We start from the raw sequence: 20,523 nt of genomic DNA, 5'->3' as shown, positions 1-20,523 counted from the left end.
AATGGGAAGAGGAGCAAGACCAAAACAATTTATTGCCCATGTTTGTTTATAATCTGGTCGTATCTGCAGAATTAAATGTTTCACAGATTAACTGTAACATTACACTTTTTTTTTAATTTACAATTTTCTGATCCATATTGCTGATATTACAGATAAGATTGATTTTAATGAAAGAACAGGATTAATAACTAATTTGTTAAAGTGAGGAAGTGATCAGCCTTGGAGACAGCTGTTATTGTGTGTAAAAATTCAACACACTGTACCTCCATCTCCCACTGAGTTTGCATCTCTGTAATACCAACAGACTATTTCCTCATTTGATACAGTACAAATCTCCACAAGAAATATAACTTTTACACAACAGGGGGTTTTGTCATCATGTATTTTGAGGCATTTGCAGATAAATATAATAGTTTATAGTAATAGTTACTAACTCAAAAGTACCGCAACATTGTGGTACTTTTAAACTCTGTGTTTTTGTTGCAGTTTTTCTATGCTGATGATGTTACCCTTAAAATCATCAATTAAACCCTTTAAGGCCCAACCCAAGAACAAATGGGAAGTATATATTTTTATTAATCTTAAGTCTTTATTTGGCCATTGGACAAAAGATAAAAGAAATAATTAACAAAAACATCTTTTGGATATATACCATTTATTATGGCTTTATTGCATTGTTACTGTATCCTCCAGGGGGCGGAAGACAATTATTAGATTGTGAACAACAGGGTTTTGAGCCTAGATTTTACCTTAAAGTTATGCAAAAGTTCTCATAAACTATATGTATCAAATAAGATACATACAGCATTACAGCGTTAAACATGGGCCACTATAGCAGGAGGAGGTTTTAACTCCCCTAAAAGCATCACTATACTCCACACCTTCACAATTAAGACAGTTAACAAATCCATGCGAAGGAGAACATAACACGCTTCAGTTTGCCATTAGTAAACAGAAATATGCAGACTTTATTAAATAAAAGATGCATTGTTAATTTAATATATATTTCTAACCAGATTAAAGCTCATGGACTGTAAAAAAAAGAAAAAAAGAAAGAAAAAAGCATCATAATACTGACATTAATATGTTCTCCACTGAAGTGAAGCGAGGCCTTGATAAAAATTTCAGATAAAGGCATAAGTCAATATCCTGCTGACATCAAAGAGGCTGCCCTATTTCAACCCTCACACTACCCCATAAAACTATTTTTACGCTGTGCATGTATGAGCACAGCCTATGAGTGAAAGCTTTAATGACCCCACACTGAGATGATGGGCACAGTAAACACTGCCTGAACTGCATCTTTTTGCTTCTGCCAGCTTGGGTAATTAAAGGGGGTGATTGGTCATAATTTCTGAGACGCTATTAATCATACATCATCTGCATTGTTTTGTGCCTATAACAATAAACAAGTCTGTAACAATAAACAGTAGGTTCCTTATTTGAGGAGGGCTGTTAGACTATATTGGATTTGACATTTACAGGGTAAAATTAAAATCCTTCTATTATCTTACAATGGAATGAAGAAAGATTTGTTCACAGAAGGTTGGCCTTATGTATAATTTAAGTTGTTTTTATCACCACAATTTGAACATCCTCTTGTGCTTTACAACGCCCAGTCATCTAGCCTGTTCTTGTTTTCTGTTGTTAGCTTTGACAATTTGCAACTACAGTAACATAAGATATTTTTAATTAATGGCACAATGTTCATACACACAGTTATTACTTATTATTATTGCTTCTTATGCACTCAGTAAATTAAATTTAGCAGCTGAATAAAAACAATATCCTGATTTGGCTCATGTTTACAATCAGATGAAGCTGCATCCTACTGGATGTTAAACTCATCTGTTCATCCGACAACAGTCTTACTTCCTTTTATTGTTCCAACCAAGCAGAAAGATGGATATTAAAAAAAAAACCAAACAAAAAAAAAAAAAACTGTTTCCTTTCTGCCTTCCCCAGTGTGAAATACACAGCATGACAGTGCGCTTGTACACATTTTAAAACTCTTTATCCTAATGAAACAAAAATTAAATCCACCACGAGCACTCTGTAAATCAAGTATTTTTATGACCAGCTTCTGCCCTAAAATATTAACATAATTACATACGCTGCAAACTCACCCTCGTTGTCAGCATTTTCTGCAGCCGTGGACAAACGCCAGACGTGGAGAGTCAAGATCAGAAGCGCAAAGTTCCTCCGCCGCCTCCAGCTCATCATGCCCGGGTTCGTTGGGGGTAAAACGGGGCAAAACGCTCCGTTCAGACAGCGTTATTAATTCTGCGCCACCAGATACTTCACACAGTGACAGGCTGGAAATACGTGCCAAGCAAGTTCACAGTGATTTAAGGAGGGGGGGAAGGCGAGAAAAAAGGCTTCACCACCTAGACTCCAACGAGATTCAGCCGGCTGTCACTCCAAGATAGAAGCTGTCAAACTTTTACAACAACCAACTTATGGAGGGAAGAGGTTTAAGGGGAAAAACCTACTGAAGCGTGTGCTAATGTTTTTGCGTGTATGTGTTGCTGTGAATATGTTAGAAAGAGACAGAAAAGGCAGAGTGAGGGGATGTTGGAGAGCAGAGTGAAGCAGCGGACTTGCCATCGCCCCTCGTACCGGAGCAGCAACACTTTGCCATGTGCGCTTTGGATTCTGCTGGGTCCTAAAGCCAGTGTGGGTTGAGTCGACAGAGAATCTCTTCTCTCCAATATGCCCATGTGGCATATGCGTAATGCAGAAATGGACTAAAACTACGTTCAAAGAACATACGACCCCTAGTGGTCACCAGATGTTCAGTTTTATAATGAAATAATAGTATTAATCAAAACACACATTTCTTTTAGCTTATCATTTAAAAATGGCAACCTCCTATTGGGAAACTTCACCAATGCCCGTGGTTAGATGCAGACTAACCTTGAACATTTTTCAGCCATAACCACAATTTGTTTTGATTTTTCACCCTATTGAAGTAATGTTAAGCCTACACCCAACCAGGAATTATAATCACTCTATGATCATAATCATGACAGCTCAAAGCATGGCAAGCTTATGTGTATAGGACTTTTCACGGCAACTAAATGTGCTGTACGTGATCAAAAGAAACAGATAGATTTAATCAAAAAAAAAAAAAAAAAAAAAAAAACTAAAATTTTAGCTTTTATTTTTAAAAAAAGGATCAGTTGGAGCCTGTGAATGTCAGTTGTTAAACATTACCTCGTTATGCTCACATAACCACAATGCTGTTGTGCTTAGGCCACCCAAGTCTAGTGGCTGCACTGTTCTTGATAATGAAACTTATCACTGGGCTAATGCATATAATAAGCCCATTTTTGCAAAACACGTGTCATTGCACAAACAGGATCCCAGTGGTTTATCTCAAATATTTTATTTTGATCTTGGGAAGTTGTTGAAGTTAAAAAATGTAAGTCTGACACAGAGGGGAATATAAACATTGTCAGTACCTGAATTTGATAGCAATATGTAACCAATATCTAAGTTTATAAATCTGCATTACTCCACAGTGTGCCTTTGTGACTCACATTGGAGTGTGATATATCTATTTTCCAAACTACAGCCTCTTAAATCCTCCACTCAGCTCCTTTATTTGCTCTTTGGCATTTTCTCCAGAGAAAGGAGTAGAGGAATCAAGGACAGACATGAGGCGAAAGTAGATGTGAGGCATAAGAAGACTTTGTTTCAGAGCCATCTTTTTAAACTAAATGTGTAACATAGCTGCATCCTCTTATCACTGTTTGAGTCATTTGTTTGGTCAAATACACCTGTTTGAGAAAGAAATCTATATTTATTTTAAGTAAATTTAAAAAGCAGAATTAATATGTCACACCCCCTCCCCCTCCCTCAGATGTCACAGGTGCAAAATTACTTGTATCTGAAAAGGACACACTGGTGGTGGATACTCCAGCAAGATTCCTCACTTCTGGATTGTTCTTTCTTTTTCTTTCAAAGTACATTTTAAGAATTTAAAAATCTTTGCAAAATATGTGTCAGTCTTTAATTATCAGTTCACAGGCAGGAGGATAGAGGAAAGAGGAGATAAGATGGCTGAAATTAGATAAATGAGACGAGCCTGTTTTTATTACTTGCTTGTAATGCTTGGTTAATCTGATTTCCAAATTTCATTTATGGCTTTGATCAACAAATTCTTCCATTTGACAAAGTATTTTTTTTTTTTTGTATTTTTTATTTAGTTTTGTGAAACATACATTCAAACCTGTCTAATGTCTAATAATAATAATAATAATAATAATAATAATAAATTTAATTTAGTTTCCCCCTTTTTTTTCTGGTGTAATGTATTTGATTTAATTGGTCCACAGTGGATTAATGACTGATTCTTTTCCTAACTTACTCTCTCTAACATGTAATGAATACAGTCTCAGACACACAGGTAAGAAAAATACAAATACAGCTTTCAAAAGGAAAAGGCCCATAACCAGTTAATAAATTGAACTACAACTTTGCTTGGGATGTAGTTTGCTGTAAAATGTGAAATGCTGAGATGAAGTGTGCAGAATAAATTCCATACATGTTCACGAAGATGATTGCAAGAGGATGTTTTATTAACATAAAGCCTTTAAGCCAGTAAACCCTGAGCTTCCTTTTAATGTTTGTTTGGCCTTTTTTTATCTCTAAGATTTAAAATAAAGCTCAGTGCATTTCTAAAATACTTTTTTGCACAACATTAAAAAAACAAAACAAAACAAAAAAACACCCCCCCCCCCCAAAAAAAACAAAAACAAACAACAAACAAAACTGTTGTTTGAACTGATATGATTTGATTTCCATGAAAATTTTATTTTAAAAAAGTATGCCCCCCTTTGGTTTAAAAGACTACTTGGATGGCGTTGTCTCTCTTATCTTTGTGCTCAGACACACACAAATAGACTCACAAACTGGCTTCATCTGGTTTAGTACAAGCTACCTGCTCTGTTTTAGGCTATTCTTTTTAGTGTGGATCTGCAGGCAAAAAAAAAAAAAAAAAAAAAAGTCGCAGATGTCTCAGCCCTCATTTCACACCACATCTCCGTGGAGGCTGGGAACAGTAAAAAGAAAAACTGCAGGGCTTTGCCTGAATTGACTTATGTCTGAGTTGTGTCCTTAAAAACCTGCAGTGTGCCTGTAGATTTTCATTTTCTCTCTGAAAAGATTTATCACACTCTATTCACTGTTGTTCACTCATATCTGTTGAGCTAGTTATGTTTTGTCGCTCTGAATGCCCCCCTGGCTTTCTGTGGCTATTGGGTTAACCCACAATGTAGAGATTTTTATTTTAAACAACTCAAGCCCTTCATACTTGTAAGTATTATACATTTTAGTTAAAATAAACATTTCCATCTGTTCCTATTTTCTCTCATGTTCAGATATTTGTTCCACAGATGGCAAAAGAGATAGTCTGTTGCTCTGCACATATGTACACAAGGACACAGTTCTCCTAAACCACTGTATCAACATAACCGCAGGGCAGTTGAGTCTGTCAAGCCAGTGGAGGGACCCCAGAGCACATAGTCCACATTATGCAGAGATTGCAATGTGACATGCAGACACATGATGCCCCAGAGAGAGTGAGGGTGACTGACAAGAGCCTGTCTCCTCATATATAGCTCCTGTCAATCAGCGCTCATCATCTGAAACCTGCCTGCATCAGAAGAGAACAGGTCTCCTATGTGGATTAACCTTAAAAGACCTTCCTGATAATACAGGCATGAGTGAAGTCAGTAGATATCAATACCATTTGCTACACCTATGGGCCTGAATCGATCATTTTCAATGGAAGAACCTCAGAGTACATAGATTCTGACACATCAAGTTCATCCTAGTGGATAAACAAACACATTACTAAGTACAGTTGTGGGTTTATTAATCCTATGTTGTATTTACACCAGAACAGCCCACTCACAAAAGTTTCTCCCACCAAAGTTTTGGATGCACACGTGTTTTTCTGTGCTGTGCTACCCTTCCCCTGTTTTCCTCATCCCAGCAGGCTCTGTTTAAATGCCACAGACTTGTCAGTCACCTTTACAGGCTATATGTAGACAGAGGTCCCAGCCTGTGCTCAGGACTGTCCTCTCTTATTACAATGTCATATCTGATTTGAAGCTCTATGACAAAGGTTTCTTTCACTTGCACTGCATGTCTCCTGAGTTCGTTCCTGAAATTCTACCGTTCCGGATGGGAGGTTCCAGAGGCCTGTATCTGTATCCAATGACGAAATGTGGATCTTTCATTTCATATACAGTACTGTACCAAACTGTACCAAGGTGTTCCACTCTAAGCACTAGAGCTACATTTCCTGGAAAATGTCCTTGTAATACTTTTATTTGATTTTGTGGTACTTGCAGTACATTTGTTAGATATTGACAATGTTGATAAGAAACAAAATATTTGCCTTGAATCAGTTAAGCAGTCACAAAAACATCAAATTTTTTAATCACAGGCATGTTGGCAGGTGATGAAGATGAAGTTCCTTAACACGCCAGGTTTTAAATACATCCATCCCTGCAATTGTATACGGTATATATTCATCCACATCATGATTGCGGCAAAACTCATATTTAAATATCTTTGTTACACTGATTTTAAGTCAAGAAAATTAACACAGAAGCATCCTGTAAACCAAATATTTCTAGGTTAGTATGATGCAAACATACTGTTGGGTGACTGACAGAAATCAGACCCTCATGAAAGGTACATTTTTGATAGTACATTGCTGGAGTTTAATTGGATTAAGAAGTCATCTACGCTTTCACAAAGTGAAGATTAAGTTAGAGAAATTGCATAATTTATCCCCATTCGTCTCTCGGTGTCTGGCTTATCTTTGCAGGATCTGGTCGAGGAGTTTCTGCAAGACAAGAAAAACACCAGCAGTACTGATAAGTCCCCCAGAAAATTGATGAAAAACACACCTATCAGCACTCAGAGTCCCCTTCTTTGGATCAGCTCAGAGCCACACAGAAACAACTCCCATGGCTAAATTGGCTTTCACACCCATCAGCCTCACACCTGAGGTGGCCAAGCCCAGGTAGAGGAGATAAATCTCTTTTCCTTTTGGACTACTATGCAATCATCTTTATATAACAGTAATACCCAACAGTTGGAATCTCATTTCAGGCAGCATTCAAAACCACCAGCAACCGCTAGTTATCAGACCCCTACTGCGAGTCTTCCCTTGGTTCTCCCTCTGCATGTGATAAAAATGAGGGCTACAAAGCTCACAGTGTTTCCTTTTCCTCCAATCTCTGTGGTTGGGCCAAGCTAATGGCTTCATTTAAGAGACCGCAAGGTCATAACCGCTCCATTTCACCAAGAAATAAAATATTCTCTTGCAGACCTTACAGTTGCTGGCTGTGTTAGTCAACCACATCTCAGATTTACTGTCATTTCCTTAGAAATAAAAAAAAGAACATTTACAGTGACAGAGATGTTGGATAATTATTACTCACTCATACATTTTCTGAGGCTGCATTGATTGTGTGGTTATCTAGAAGAGATTGGAGACATCTCTTGTGATTTCTCACATCTCAGCTGACTGACAGCAAACTCATTGTTCTGGTTACGGTGTAATGGGAAAGTGAGTGACAGCTCACCCACATGTAAATGTGAGTAGATCTCTTTGACATTGCTTGACCTAAATACAGCATTTTACCAGATGCACCCCACTGTCTGAAGGTGTGGTTACTCACTGTTAAAACAGCTACTGTTGATCATGATGCCATTGTCTATATAACTTCTAGATATTAGAAGCTTAAAGCCAAAATGACATATTGATGTGACAGAATAGGCTTATGATACAGTTAGAAGTAGTTAGAGGATCCATAACTGTCATGAGTGACAAACTTAAGATCAAATATGAGGGTTCAATGTTGAATGCATATCTACAGTGTTTAGGTAACAGTACAGTGTGATAACAGGAAAAAGTGGCTTTAGCAATCAAACAGTGACCTCTGCTGGATATTTTTAAACCATTATTTAATTTAATCTGTATAATCACCATGTTTTAGTGTTCATATTTTTTTGAGTCTGTTAACATTTTAAAAGGGAGCCATGCTTTCTTGTACAGTTATAATTAGAGGTTTCAAGCCTTTTAAGTATAAAAGGGATGCAGCCCCAAGCATACAGGCCAGTGTCCTCCCTGTGCAGGTTCCAAGCCAGGATGAATAAAGACGATTGTGTCAGGAAGGACATCTGATATAAAACCTACGCCAAATAAATATGCAAACCAGTTCAATGTCTTAGTGATGAAAGAAAAAGCAGAAGAACTAATAAATGTTTAAATAGACATTTACCTACTGAAAAAATCAATCCCAATTTAGAGGACTAAAAGTGTGTGGAACTGTAGGATTTTAAGTTAGTTTTTAGAGTGGTGCTTTAAATCACTCTGATGAATCAGGTGTGATGTGGTGTTCATCCAAAACACAAGCTTATGTAAATTTTTCCTGGAATAAACAAATTACTGAGGATCTCAGAAACAGAGCTTTTAAACAAGAATGGTGCCCATAGAAGGGCTGCACGGAGAAAGCCACTGCTTTCCAAAAAGATCATTGCCATGATCTGTCTGCAGTTTGATAAAGATCACTTTAACAGAATGCTGTGTCGACAATGCTTTGTGGATGGATAAAAATAAAATAGAACTTTTTAATGAGATAAAATAAATAAAAGCAATTTTTTTAGCTTAACAAAGTCCTGATCCTAAAGTGGTGGAAGGACATGAGGCAAAATGCATTAGAGAAAACCTAGAAACATCCCTGAGTTGAAGCTGCGTACAGAGGAAAGTCTGCAGATTTCCACTGATCAGCTGACCAGCTGATGTGCAGGACTAATCGATAGTTACCAGAAACTGCTGCTGCTAGCTGCTGTTACTGCTGCTCAATGGGCTCACAGCAGATACTGAACACAGGAGTGCACATGCTTCTGCCTCCAACAGATTTAGACCATTTACCTGCATAAATAAATGATAAAGTAAACAATTTTTTTTTTTTTTTTATTTTATTTACTACTATTATTACCTCTGTGGCACACCAATAATGTTTTGGCAAAACTTATGAAAAATAGAGACAGAAAATTTACACCTAATACATTTACATAAGTGGATCATTTCAAATCCCATTAATAACAGAACATATTGTGTTAATAGATAACACATCAATGTGGTTAAAAAATATACATTTATAAGAGGATTATATGTTCACCTTATTCTATTAATTCTAACGGAGTAAAACTTTAAAGCTAACCACTATTAATTTTCCATAAGGGAAATAATTTCCCAAAAACATTTTGATTAATAAGAACCTGGTGTGACAATGAACAACATGACATGCTGGCTTTTGTTTTGTTTTCATTTTCTTTTGGTTTCAATAATTTTCCCCCCTTTGTGCACCAATCAATTCAATTTTGCACCTTATTCCTTCCAACTCTACCTTTTTGAAGACCTCTGCTCGTAATCTGTTGTTTTGTGACACAGTCCTCTTTTTCTCCTCCTCTTTCTTCTTTGTGACCTCTGGCAGTTTGTTGTAAATCCTACAGCCACAAAAAAAGAAAAAATCACACAGTGCAGAGGAAAATGGCATCACAAGTCTAGAGGCGGTGGAACCATGTCAACGAGCAAATCAACAGGCAAACTGAGACATGGTTTTATCATGTTAAACCACAGCCTGGAAAAAAAACCTGGATCCACTGATAAACAGGTCACACACATCCTCATTTTTCACTTAGCCAACTACAACCAATCTATTAAGAGATCCTTAAAGTCAGATACTGCTGCATTTTAAACCCATTTACAATGGAGGCAGCTTTCATCTGATCAGGTGTGTCTTTCCAGATAGGAAAGGAAAAAAAAAGAAAAGAAAAGAAAGCAAAAGATAAGCTATATAGAGAGTGTCTCATGTCTCTGGCCAAGGCATTTGGACATTAAACATCTATTGTGCCCATATGTGTGGATGTGTTAATATGAATCTATTATAGATTAAATAAAGTATTGCAATGACATGTGTATGAAAAAAAGAAAATAAAAACAGACAGAATGACATCCTGCGACAGGAAGTTTGGTTTAAAGAACTCACCGTCTGGACCTCAGCTGCATCTCTTTGCCTGAAATAGACCTCTCTCTTGGCTTGAAAAGGTTATCTAGGACACACACACACACATACACACACACACGCACACACACACACGCACACACAAACAGAACCACACAAGCACATAAGAATAACAAATAAGAATGAATATGTAAATGAATCTTGCATAATAAATGAACACTAAGGGCTGATCTCTCTTTTTCATCCAGTTAACCCATTCAGTGTTAATACACACACACACCATGTTTGTATCACAGACTGAGCTGATGTTAACACAGACAAGGAGACCTTTGCTTCATTACAGCTGGACACTGTGAGCAGTCCTAATTTCATTACTCCTTCAGCATCTTTTTAAAACCAAACTGGTGCTCCTCCAATCTTTATTAATGTTTATTAAAATATCAAGTAATTAAATGTGCTGCAAGGTCAAATAAGTTTCAAAGTCCCATATTTTCCTAAGGCACAGAGTAGAAAATCAATAAGTTTCAACAGCTGAGAAAATGTTTCCTTTGAATAAACATATCACCACTTACTGTGCAAATATTAATTACATTAATATTAAATACCATTACAGAGTTTTGACAAACCCATAGCCACTAAATAGGTATGAATTTCTGTTGCCCTGCTGGATTACTTTCGCCAAATACGATTTAAGCTGTTTTATATTGGAATATGCTCTTTGAGCCAGTATGCTTCAATTTACATTATGTTTTGGTCATATATCATTTCAGGCATGCTTTTGTTTCCATTTTCTTTACTGTCACTGTGTATGAATACATTTTACAGCATAGTTTGCTTGTGTGGGCATAATGAAAAACAAGCACACAAAAAAGAGAAACACTTTTTTCATGTATGCAAGACAGCAAAATGCTCCAGATCATCTGCAGTACCAGACAATGGCCAGCAGAGAGCAAAGTTGGTTAAATGGAGCATACTGTGAGGAGAATTATGTAGCAAATTTCCCTTTTTTTGCCCACCAGACCTGCTGAGGTTGTTGAACTTAACAGGGATTATTTGTGAAGCAGCCAATAGTTCCTTTAAATGTCAAAATGATTTAACGACTAAAGGTTCCTTATTTATTCATTTTCCACTCTATGTATGGCAGCTACAGTGTCTGCTTATCTCCAGAAAACACACCCAGTGAAGGAGTTTTTGTCCCAGCAGTCCATAGATTTGAAGAATGTATCTGTATCTGCAGAACTGATGTAGCAAGAGATGGGGAATCACGTTAAAGATGGATGTAGAGGAAGAGAGAGACCATCTGTTTTGATTGTTCTAGATAGCAAAACTTCTTTCTCTTGTCACCAGGACTGATGCCAAACAAGTCCTAAGGTCTTTCGTCATATAACCCTGTTGTAGAAAGAAGAACCAAGAATAAAAAAAAAAAAATAAAAAAAAAGGTTGTTCTATGGTAGGAGTGACACTGAGGTCTTCTTAATGGCTTACTTCTGCTTTTCGGAGTCATTCAGCTATACTTACCACTAAGTGGATCTGGTGTGGTGCAGTTTTTCTTTTGCTTGCCTCGATCTTCCCTTAGGCCCTGCACCAGGTCTGGATTTGAGTCCTGCAGCGCTTTTCTTCTCTTAGCTCTCTGCTCCAGCCTCCTCACCCGACCCTGAGATCGGCTGATGAAGTCTGGCTTGAAGAGCTCTAAAGCCTCCTGGGGCAGAAATGAGAGTATATACAGTAAGCTGCTTGTTTGTGGGAAGAACAGAGTACAATTCACAGGCACTAATCCTGTGGAAATAGGAAAAAATCTTTATAGGTTTAGAATCTTTTCTGAAAATATCCTTAATCTATTCCTTAACCTTGGAGAATCCACTTCACAGTCTTGTAATAGCGATGAGGTGTGGGCAACATGGAAATACTATGCTCAGCTTTTGTAGGGATAAAGGTAGGAGAGCTTTACTCTCAGAGGAAAGCGGAATCTTTAAGAAGGAATTAAAAAAACCTTGCTGGATTGTTAACCCCTTCAACACTAAGAATACTTGTTAAACTAAATTCGTAGACAAATACATTTGATAAAGAAAACAAAAATGGGGCACTTGTGTGAAAATTAGAGCTAGGTATTTCTCTGGGACAATTGAGTACATACATGGATGACTTTGGTTTGATATATTTGCCAAGAAAGGTGCATTTCTAAGTAAAGCAAGTACTAGACAGCTGCCATTCCAAAAGAAAGTTGAGATGTTCTGTAAAATGAAGGTAGTGCAACGATCAATACTCAAACTTATAAACCAGGGTTGCCCAAGACAGGTCCTCAAGATCCTGCAACTTTTAGATGCAACTCTTCTTCAGCACACCTTAATCAAATGAATATGTTATTACCAGGCCTTTGCAGAGCTGAATGAGGTGTGGATGAGGGAATTCAGCCATTTGATTCAGGTATTGGATAAGGGTTGCATCCAAAAGTTGCAGGATGGTTGATCTCAAGGACCAGAGTTGGGCACCCCTGTTATAAACTAATATTTCATTTACAACATGACATTCAGAACATAGCAATTATATTGACTGTTGAAAGTTAAACATTTTTACTATTTTGTTCCATTTTGAATTTTACAGCAACATCAGCAACATCTCTCAGAAAAGTTCATTCAAGCATTTAAATTTTATTTGTATAGCCCTTTACAATAACGAACGCAGGGCCCTGCCATGATTATGGATAATTAAAATCTCAGACAAGTAGGAGGGTGCCAGGCCATAACAGCATTAAAAACAAACAACAGAAGTTTAAAATGAACTGGAAGCCAGTGGAATGACGACAGCACAGGGATCATGTGTTCACGTCTGGGTGTGCTCTTTAAAAATCAGGCAGAAAAAGCTTGTTCTAACAACAGAACTAATCTGTTTATCAAATCTGAGCCCTCTGTCAAATGTTTCACCGCGGTTTTTAAAACGTAATTTAAAAAAGGGGGCCAGAGTACTACAATTTGTGAAAACATTCGACATAGGTGATTTGCCAAACAAGATTTATTCAGTTTTTCTGTCATTCAGTTGCAAAAAGTTTACATCATTTGTACAATCTAATAGTTTAGTAAGTGCATCTAATATCTGCAAATCATCAGCATAAAAATGAAAAGACAGATTATTTTTTCTCATAGTTGATCCCAACTTTAGCAAATACAATGACAAGAGAATAGGGCCAAGAATAGACTCCTGTGGCACATGAGAGGGAAGCATGTGAAGAGCAGAAATCATCAGTCATTAAAGAGAATAGTTCGTATTTGTCATTTGCTGTTAAACCATTGGAGAGCGTTGCCACGGATACCAACATTGGGCTATATAAACCATGTGACCTGAGCTTCAAGCCAGTTCAACATTGTCTGTCAATCTGAGTGACCAAACTTTGTGTGAACTCCTCAGATCGCAGTAAACGGCCTTGTCTTTTCACCGATCTAAGAATCTGTTGTTCATAGAGGTTTTTTCCTAACAGTTTACCTCTAAAAACGTCTGTAATTGAATAAAATTTCTGATTAAAATCAGAAAATTGAGTCATGTTTCCACTGAGTAACATCCGCTCTTCTTTCACTGACAAGTTACTTCAGTCCCAGGTTTTACTTTTGAATGTTGCACAAAATATTATTGATTTTTGACAGGCCTGGACAAAACATTGTATAGAACATTTTTTCTGTGTACTACTGAGCCTGCCTGACTGTAATGCTTACTGAGCACAAGGTATAAAAGATAGGCAATGAGCATGTGTCCTTTAAGTGTTCTATGGTGTATGCAGATTATAATCTAGTAATACAAAGTTAAAGATGGGAAAAGTGCAGAAATTTTCTGCCATGGGGGGATATCAGTCTCAGGAGACCTGGGTTTGACTCATTGCATGCTTTGGTCTGTTTGCCGATGCTGGTTAAATAAATGCACCTTGCTTGAATCTCGCTGTCATTAACCTTCACTTTGGCTGATTTCCAGTTTTTTGCATTTGGCACTGATAGTGTTTCAACACCTATTCTCAGGTGCAGCGATGACTGCCCTGCAGGTAACTACTTCAAAGGTGTGTCCATGAGTACTATCTTCATCTATATGCTTTTAACACTAGAAGTCCCAGAGAGGGGTCAATGGACCTTTCTACCTTTACAACCCAGAGATGGGTCGATTGACCAGTAGGATTTTAGCTAAAATCCTGTCTTAAGCTGCGAACAGCTTCTTTTGTTTGTAGACGAGTCAATTACTGGCACACCCCAGGAGGGCGCATACTTAGGGGAGACACTGTAGACTCTTGAAACCGGACTGTCAACTTTTGCCCAAAGCTTGGCTTGAGACACTGCTTGGTCCCCTGAGTATGAGATTGGAGTAGACCTCAAACAGATTCAGAAAGGTTTTCCTGCATTCTAGTATATTTCAAATAATTAAAAATATATTTGATATGATATATGATATATACCTCCTCGACACATTTGTGTGCTTTTAGAAGAAAAAAAAAAGATAATCATTGTGGGCCTTCAATAAAAAAGCAAACAATTTAGAATGATATGACAAAATGATGAATTCATATTTTTTTTAAAAATCACTTTAAAAGGTCCAGCTCTCCTCTTTTCATACAAATGAAAAAATACAAATTTTTCAGAATTTTTGACCAATTTTTCAAACTTTCTAACCCAATGTTCATGTACCTTATGTCCAAAAAGCCCAAGCAATGAACAATTTTGAATATTTAAAATGAACATTTTTTGATTGTGGTGGTACAGGCAGGGTCTGTGAGTAAAATGTCCAGAAGCATTAGTGTCTAAGTCAAGAGGGCATAAATGTCAACATGACAAAGATATAAAAGAACAACTGTGAATTTTTTCCAATGCTTTTTATTTTTGTCATAAAAAAAACAACAAAACAGTTAAAATAATGCAAGTAATGAAACAATTTCACAAATATTTACACAAGGCTACAGTGGCATGCCCTTGTGTGAATGGCTTTTCTGCTCTTTCAGCAGTCCGTCTGTGCTAAGTCCAAACATGCTTGGCACTTCCATGGTATCTCCATCCTGCATTTGCCACATGTGTATTTGTAGCAGTCAACACATCTTACAGTTGCGCAATTGTTCTTGCATCGATGGTTGACCTGACATTTTGCCCTTTTCCCAGGGCTAGGTGTGGGAGGTTGCTGCTGAAGCAGTTGCTCCTTATGTGCCTTCTTCTGACTCACATGAGAGTTGGCCAACTCTTTCGCGAGCTCAACCAGGAAGTCCACTCTTCTCTCCTGCACTCCGGTGCATTCCTTATGAAGAACATGAGCGTTCAGTGCCGCCATGTCGATCATGTTGTAGAACACGGCGACTGGCCATCTCCGTGTTCCTGCACGCACGCTGTACTCCCGCACCATCTGGTCCATCACATCCACACCACACTTTGTGGTGTTGTATTGTGTGACAGTGTTTGGCTTCCTTTTGGTGGTATTCTCAGTCTCAACCACATTGTGCATGCTGCTGAGAAGATAGACAGTCTTTTTCCGTTTCGGCGCATATACTGTGAGTGTTGCACCAGTGGTGGAAAACACTCGAGTGGTGAATTTAGTGTGGTCCTTCTGTCTAGTTGACTGAGGAATTTCCCGGCGAATCTTGTTGACTGTGCCAAGGATGGTGGTTTTCCGGCTAAGCAGTCGTTGCGCAAGGGACAGCGATGTAAAAAAATTGTCTGTTGTTACAGTTCTGCCCTTATCCATGAACGGCTCCATCAGCCTCATCACTACACTCTCAGAGAGTCTCTCTCCACTGGGACTACTGGGGTCCTTGCCAAGATATGGCAGGATATTGCAAATGTACTTTGATTTCAAGTCACAAGCCAGCCAAAACTTAATGCCAAATTTGTCCGGTTTTATGCCAAATTTGTCCGGTTTTGTTGCAATGTACTGCAGAAAACTGCAGCGAGTCTTTGTCGGGAAAAGCTGTTCATCAATAGTGATGTGTCGACCAGGGTTATAAGATCTGATGCAGTTATTGACAAAAGATTCCCACAGATTAGAAATTGCAGCAAACTTATTTGTCTCCACTCGCTCACTGCGTGTGAACATGTTATCAAAGCGTAGGTGTTGCATGATGTTTTGGAAGCGGTTTCGGGCCATAGTAGCAATGATTCGTGGGTTTCCCAGCTCTGCTGACCAATTGTCACGTAGTGATGGAACTTTCTTCACCCCCCGCAAGATAATAATTGCAATAAATGCCATTAGTTCTGGGAGGTTCATGAACCATTCTGCCTGCTCCTTTTGCCGTGCATGCTGAATGGTCCATTCTTGAATGCTACGAAGCATTTCAAGTGTTATAAAACAGAAGAAGCTTTGAAGACGAGTCCGGATACTTCTTCTGGCCTTAGCAGTTGGCTCTCCATCTGTGCCGTATGGTTCTATTGGGGTGAAATTGAGACATGTCCCCAGCTGTTCTTCATGCCACACTGTGCCATCTTTAGCCATCTCTGTCCTCTCACTTCCCAACCGAGCCCTCTTTTCTGGCAGTGGAGCAGTCTCATCATCTGCAAGGTAAACAATTTCACAATTTCAGAGGACGAAAATAGGATGTTTTGGAAATAAGATTAAAAAAATCCTTTATTTGTACAAAAATGGAGAAATTCCAGTGTTGCAACTCACAGTACAGGACAAAGCAGAAAGAAAGAAATTTGTCATACCAAAAAGTTCAATAATAGTTTCAAATCTTACCTGAAGACTGCTCAGAGTCAGAGTCCGAATCCAGCTGAATTTGTATCTCTTCTCCATCTGAGTCACAAGGGTTTGTATCGTTGAGGATCAGGTCCAATGCCTGCTGAGTTGTAAGCCGCCTCTGCATTTTGCTTCCTTCTATTTGTTGGAGGTGAAGCTAGCTACTATTTATCCCCCTCAGCCCACCATCCCCCACTGCCACAGAATTTACCAGACGTTTCAAGGTAACAAGGAGGGGCTGGATGCAATGGGTGCATTCCTCAGGTAATGGCTGCATTTACAAATGAAGAGATGCTAATTTTTGCCAGCAGAGTCGTCAGTTTGGACTAAAGGTCTTTCGACCCTTCTCTGGGACTTTAGGGAGATATCAAAATTCCTGGGACTTCTAGTGTTAAAGGTGTTACTTATTCCAAACGCGGGCTCTAGCACCTATCAAACAAAGCCAATACTGTAGTTTTAAAGCTCAGAGGGTTCTTACTTCACCCATACAGTTGTTTGTCCATTCAGAGACACCGTAGTAAAAATGGTGGCACAAATGTAGCAGCAGCCATATATATTGACCCATGGAAAGTAAATATAATTGGCTCATTCTAAGAAAACAAAAAAAATAACTTATTTTAGTAAAGTGATTAGATGCCAACATAAACATAGTTTTTAGTGATATATTAAAAATAAACATATGTATTGATCTTTGATTTTGTTACACACTGCAATTTTAATGTATTACTGCTGGTCAGCTTGCTGATGGTTCTAACAACCTTTTCTAGATATAGTTGTTCTTCACATTTCAACTTTAAGACGATTCTTTAGGAAAAAGTAGAAAAATGTGACTCATACTTGGAGGCTGAGAGTCTTGGGATTGCCTCCCACAGAATCCTTCTTCAGTCGCGAATGATAATGACAAGTCTTATCCAGAGTTGCAACTGTTCGAAGTGCTGTGGATCTGCCATCTACTTGTTCTTCATCTGTCTTATTACTTCCTGCTTGCTTGCTACATCTTCTTGGCTTTCCTGGAAAGAAAAAGAAAGAACTGAAGTTGCATCATTCAAACTCAACTAAACTGCAAAGGGCAAGGTGATTTTCACCTTGAAACTTTCACAACCAGAAATAATTCATGCAGGCCTTTACAACATTTTTAAATACAGTTTTTTTTTACCATTGTTAATAGTTTTTAGTATTCTTGACTTAAAGTTTAGCTTTTATTGTCTATAGAAGCAAGGAAATGAACAGACCTCAAACTGAACCCATCACACTGCCATTCACACATAAAAACATACACATGCAAAAACACACTACCCCCACAACTCATACAGAGGAAAAAAAAACCCAGAGGGAACATGAGTGTGGCTGATGAATAATGTAAAAGATAGCGGTGCATCCATTCTGCTCTTGTAACCTCACTCCTCTACCTTTTGTAGAATATATATCTTCACTGAATACCCTGCCATGACCACGTGACATATGTGGTAGTGCATTATTGTATTGTAATGTCACTGCTCAAGCTATTGCTATAAGATGTGTTGTGCCCTTTAAGTAACTGAATATACATCTGGCAAAAATAAGACAATCAAAAAAGAAATAAAAGTGAGATGGGACAACAAATACACCGAGTCAAGACAGTTTAATAATTTAAAAAGTTTTGTATTACTGTTGTTTGTTACAAGACTCCAAAGCACAAAAAAAAAGTTAAAAAAGCCACTTTTGTGTCCTTTAGGCTAAAACCCCAAATTCCAAAACTAAGCTAGGTATTTTCACTTCATATAAAGTATAGTAAATATAGCCTATAAAATACAATATTTGCTACAGTTGTTCTGTTAAACAACAACTGTGTGAAACAGATTAAATTAGCATGATGACAGAAAGAAACAAGCAACTCTACTAAAATGATATGTAAATGAATATTGTCAGCTACAGAGATGTTGGTAAGTTCTTTTTGCTCCCTATAACTGATCCAATAAGATGAGCTAACTCACTGCCAAGTACATTCATACTTATCTAAAATAATACAACTTACACTGCTCTGCTCATGGCGACTGATTGTCATAGCTTATTTGTTTTTAACCTGCAGAAGACTAAACATGCTCTCTAAGTAAAGCTCTTTCATTTAGCCTTCACAATACCAAAAAACATAAACCTTTACCTTTTTCCTCCAATAGATTATCATAGATATATCATATTTTGACTGACACAATGTCCCTTGTACCATCAAAATTTGTACACACTTAAGTCTTACACACAAAACCATTTACTTTAAATGAGCAGGCACATAAAAAAAACTTTCTAGTTTTCTAATTTACACTGCCATTTTAGCCTGTTGTCTTTATTTTGATTTAAGTTAACCTTTACCTGATGCTGGCAAGGAGATGGGAAGAAAATACTTTGAAAATACTATAAGTCTTTTATTAGATTTTGGAACCTATTGTTAGAAAATGCAGTTGCCATTTTTAAATTTATATCTTATATGCAAGTTTAATAGGTCAGTGGAGAACAAATAAAAGTGGTTGCACTTTTATTCAAATCTACATTTGAAGTGAAAGTTTGCTTTTGCCATTTGGGATTTAGTTTAAACAATATGAGGGTACAGTGGAAGAAGTGCTGTGTGTGGGTTTATTAGCAATGCATGAGGTATAAATCAAAAGGTGAGAAGAAGAGTGGCTTTCCATATTCTAAGACTAGTTTGGCACCACACTCAGTTTCCTGTTACACCTTGGAGTGTGATCCTATCAACAACAGCTTCAGAATGTGCAAGCCGTTGAAATGAATGCACAAATCAATTGGCACAGGTATTTGAGATTTTCCCTTCTGAATCAAAGTGATGAAATTCATACCTGAGCCAGTATTAAAAGTGTGCTGCTTGTGGCTGAAATTACTCCGAGCAGAGCAGGCTGCCTCATCTGCATTCCCTGTCCGCCTGCCAGCCTTTGCGTTTGAGGCGACTGGTCCTCTGAATGACAGTAATCCAAAAGAAGGGCTGAAGAGCTGTGTGCCTGAGTCATCCGCCTTACCGTTAATACAATAAGTGGGTGCTGTTTGCTTTGCCTTGCAGTCCCCATACTTTGATAAAGGCCTTCTACAGTGACCAAAACCATTCTCTTGGGAATTGGGTTTGGTGTTGCCCAACAAGATCGCTCTGGCTTTCTCATGACCCTCATTTGTTTTGGCTTGTTTATTATGTGTACTGAATCTGAGGTGGGATGACACACCAAGGCGACACGACAGGGCAGACCTATACAAAGTGGGTTGGCTTGTTCTTCTTTCTTCCAACTCTATTACAGAAATACAAAGTGACTTATCCAAAAACATAACGGTGCTAAAGGACTTCAAAGGCACCTCATGATGGATAGATGACCTGTAAAGAGGCTTTAAGGAGAACAGTTTTATTACTGAGCCATGTATTACTCCCTGTTTTCTGTCCTTCTCTGTGAAGCTCAGTCTGCATTGGACAAGTTGTACTTTCCTCTTGCCTGGATCTGTCACGGCCAGTCCATCAGCTGGTGAGTGGGCTTGTCTGAACTCATTTGGCATAAAGATGGTAGAATTCCGTCTGCACACATCCGGCTGGGAGATGGAGACTCTCATTATGGGCACAGATAAATGTTTTCTCCTAAAGATCCTTGCTAGATCTGGAGGAGGTGATATTTTCAAGGCAATGGATAGATACAACGACTCCTCTGAGATGGACTTTCCAAGCTGTGATGGAGGTGGAAGAAAATGCTATCTGTTGACTCTTTCTTATCAAATCTGGGGCACTTGCAGTCCTGAACACTCTGGGAACTCCTCA

General features: G+C 38.1%; 2 protein-coding genes across 3 annotated transcripts in view; both read right to left on the bottom strand.

Moving 5' to 3' along the window:
* Positions 1–2,631, bottom strand: part of adam12b (ADAM metallopeptidase domain 12b) — a 92,855-nt gene extending 90,224 nt beyond the window's left edge. For both annotated transcript variants that reach the window (XM_042010832.1, XM_042010833.1), the window contains exon 1: positions 2,127–2,631. In XM_042010832.1, the coding sequence (XP_041866766.1) occupies positions 2,127–2,223 (97 nt within the window). In that variant the 5' untranslated portion in view covers positions 2,224–2,631. The remainder of the gene's footprint in view (positions 1–2,126) is intronic.
* Positions 2,632–6,413: 3,782 nt separating this feature from the next.
* Positions 6,414–20,321, bottom strand: LOC121656129 ((E2-independent) E3 ubiquitin-conjugating enzyme FATS-like). The gene is made up of 6 exons (XM_042011182.1): positions 20,207–20,321; positions 17,580–17,752; positions 11,574–11,754; positions 10,080–10,143; positions 9,438–9,537; positions 6,414–6,862 (listed from the first exon to the last, which is right to left on the bottom strand). The coding sequence occupies exons 1-6, from the start codon at positions 20,319–20,321 to the stop codon at positions 6,833–6,835; spliced, it is 663 nt and encodes a 220-aa protein (XP_041867116.1). The 3' UTR covers positions 6,414–6,832.
* Positions 20,322–20,523: the final 202 nt, after the last annotated feature.

The sequence above is a fragment of the Melanotaenia boesemani genome, chromosome 16 (genome assembly GCF_017639745.1).
Source record: "Melanotaenia boesemani isolate fMelBoe1 chromosome 16, fMelBoe1.pri, whole genome shotgun sequence".
NCBI classification, from domain to species: Eukaryota; Metazoa; Chordata; class Actinopteri; order Atheriniformes; family Melanotaeniidae; genus Melanotaenia; species Melanotaenia boesemani.
This window is presented reverse-complemented; position numbering and strand designations above follow the sequence as displayed.

What these genes read in the sequence shown, in the direction of transcription:
- LOC121656129 (XM_042011182.1), bottom strand. Translation starts at nt 20,321, where the DNA reads ATGAGAGTCTCCATCTCCCAGCCGGATGTGTGCAGACGGAATTCTACC. An exon ending in CCAAGACTCTCAGCCTCCAA is followed by an intron (nt 11,755 to 17,579) that starts GTATGAGTCACA and finishes TTTCTGCCCCAG; the next exon opens with GAGGCTTTAGAGCTCTTCAA. An exon ending in GAGCAGAGGTCTTCAAAAAG is followed by an intron (nt 6,863 to 9,437) that starts GTAGAGTTGGAA and finishes CTTGTCTTGCAG; the next exon opens with AAACTCCTCGACCAGATCCT.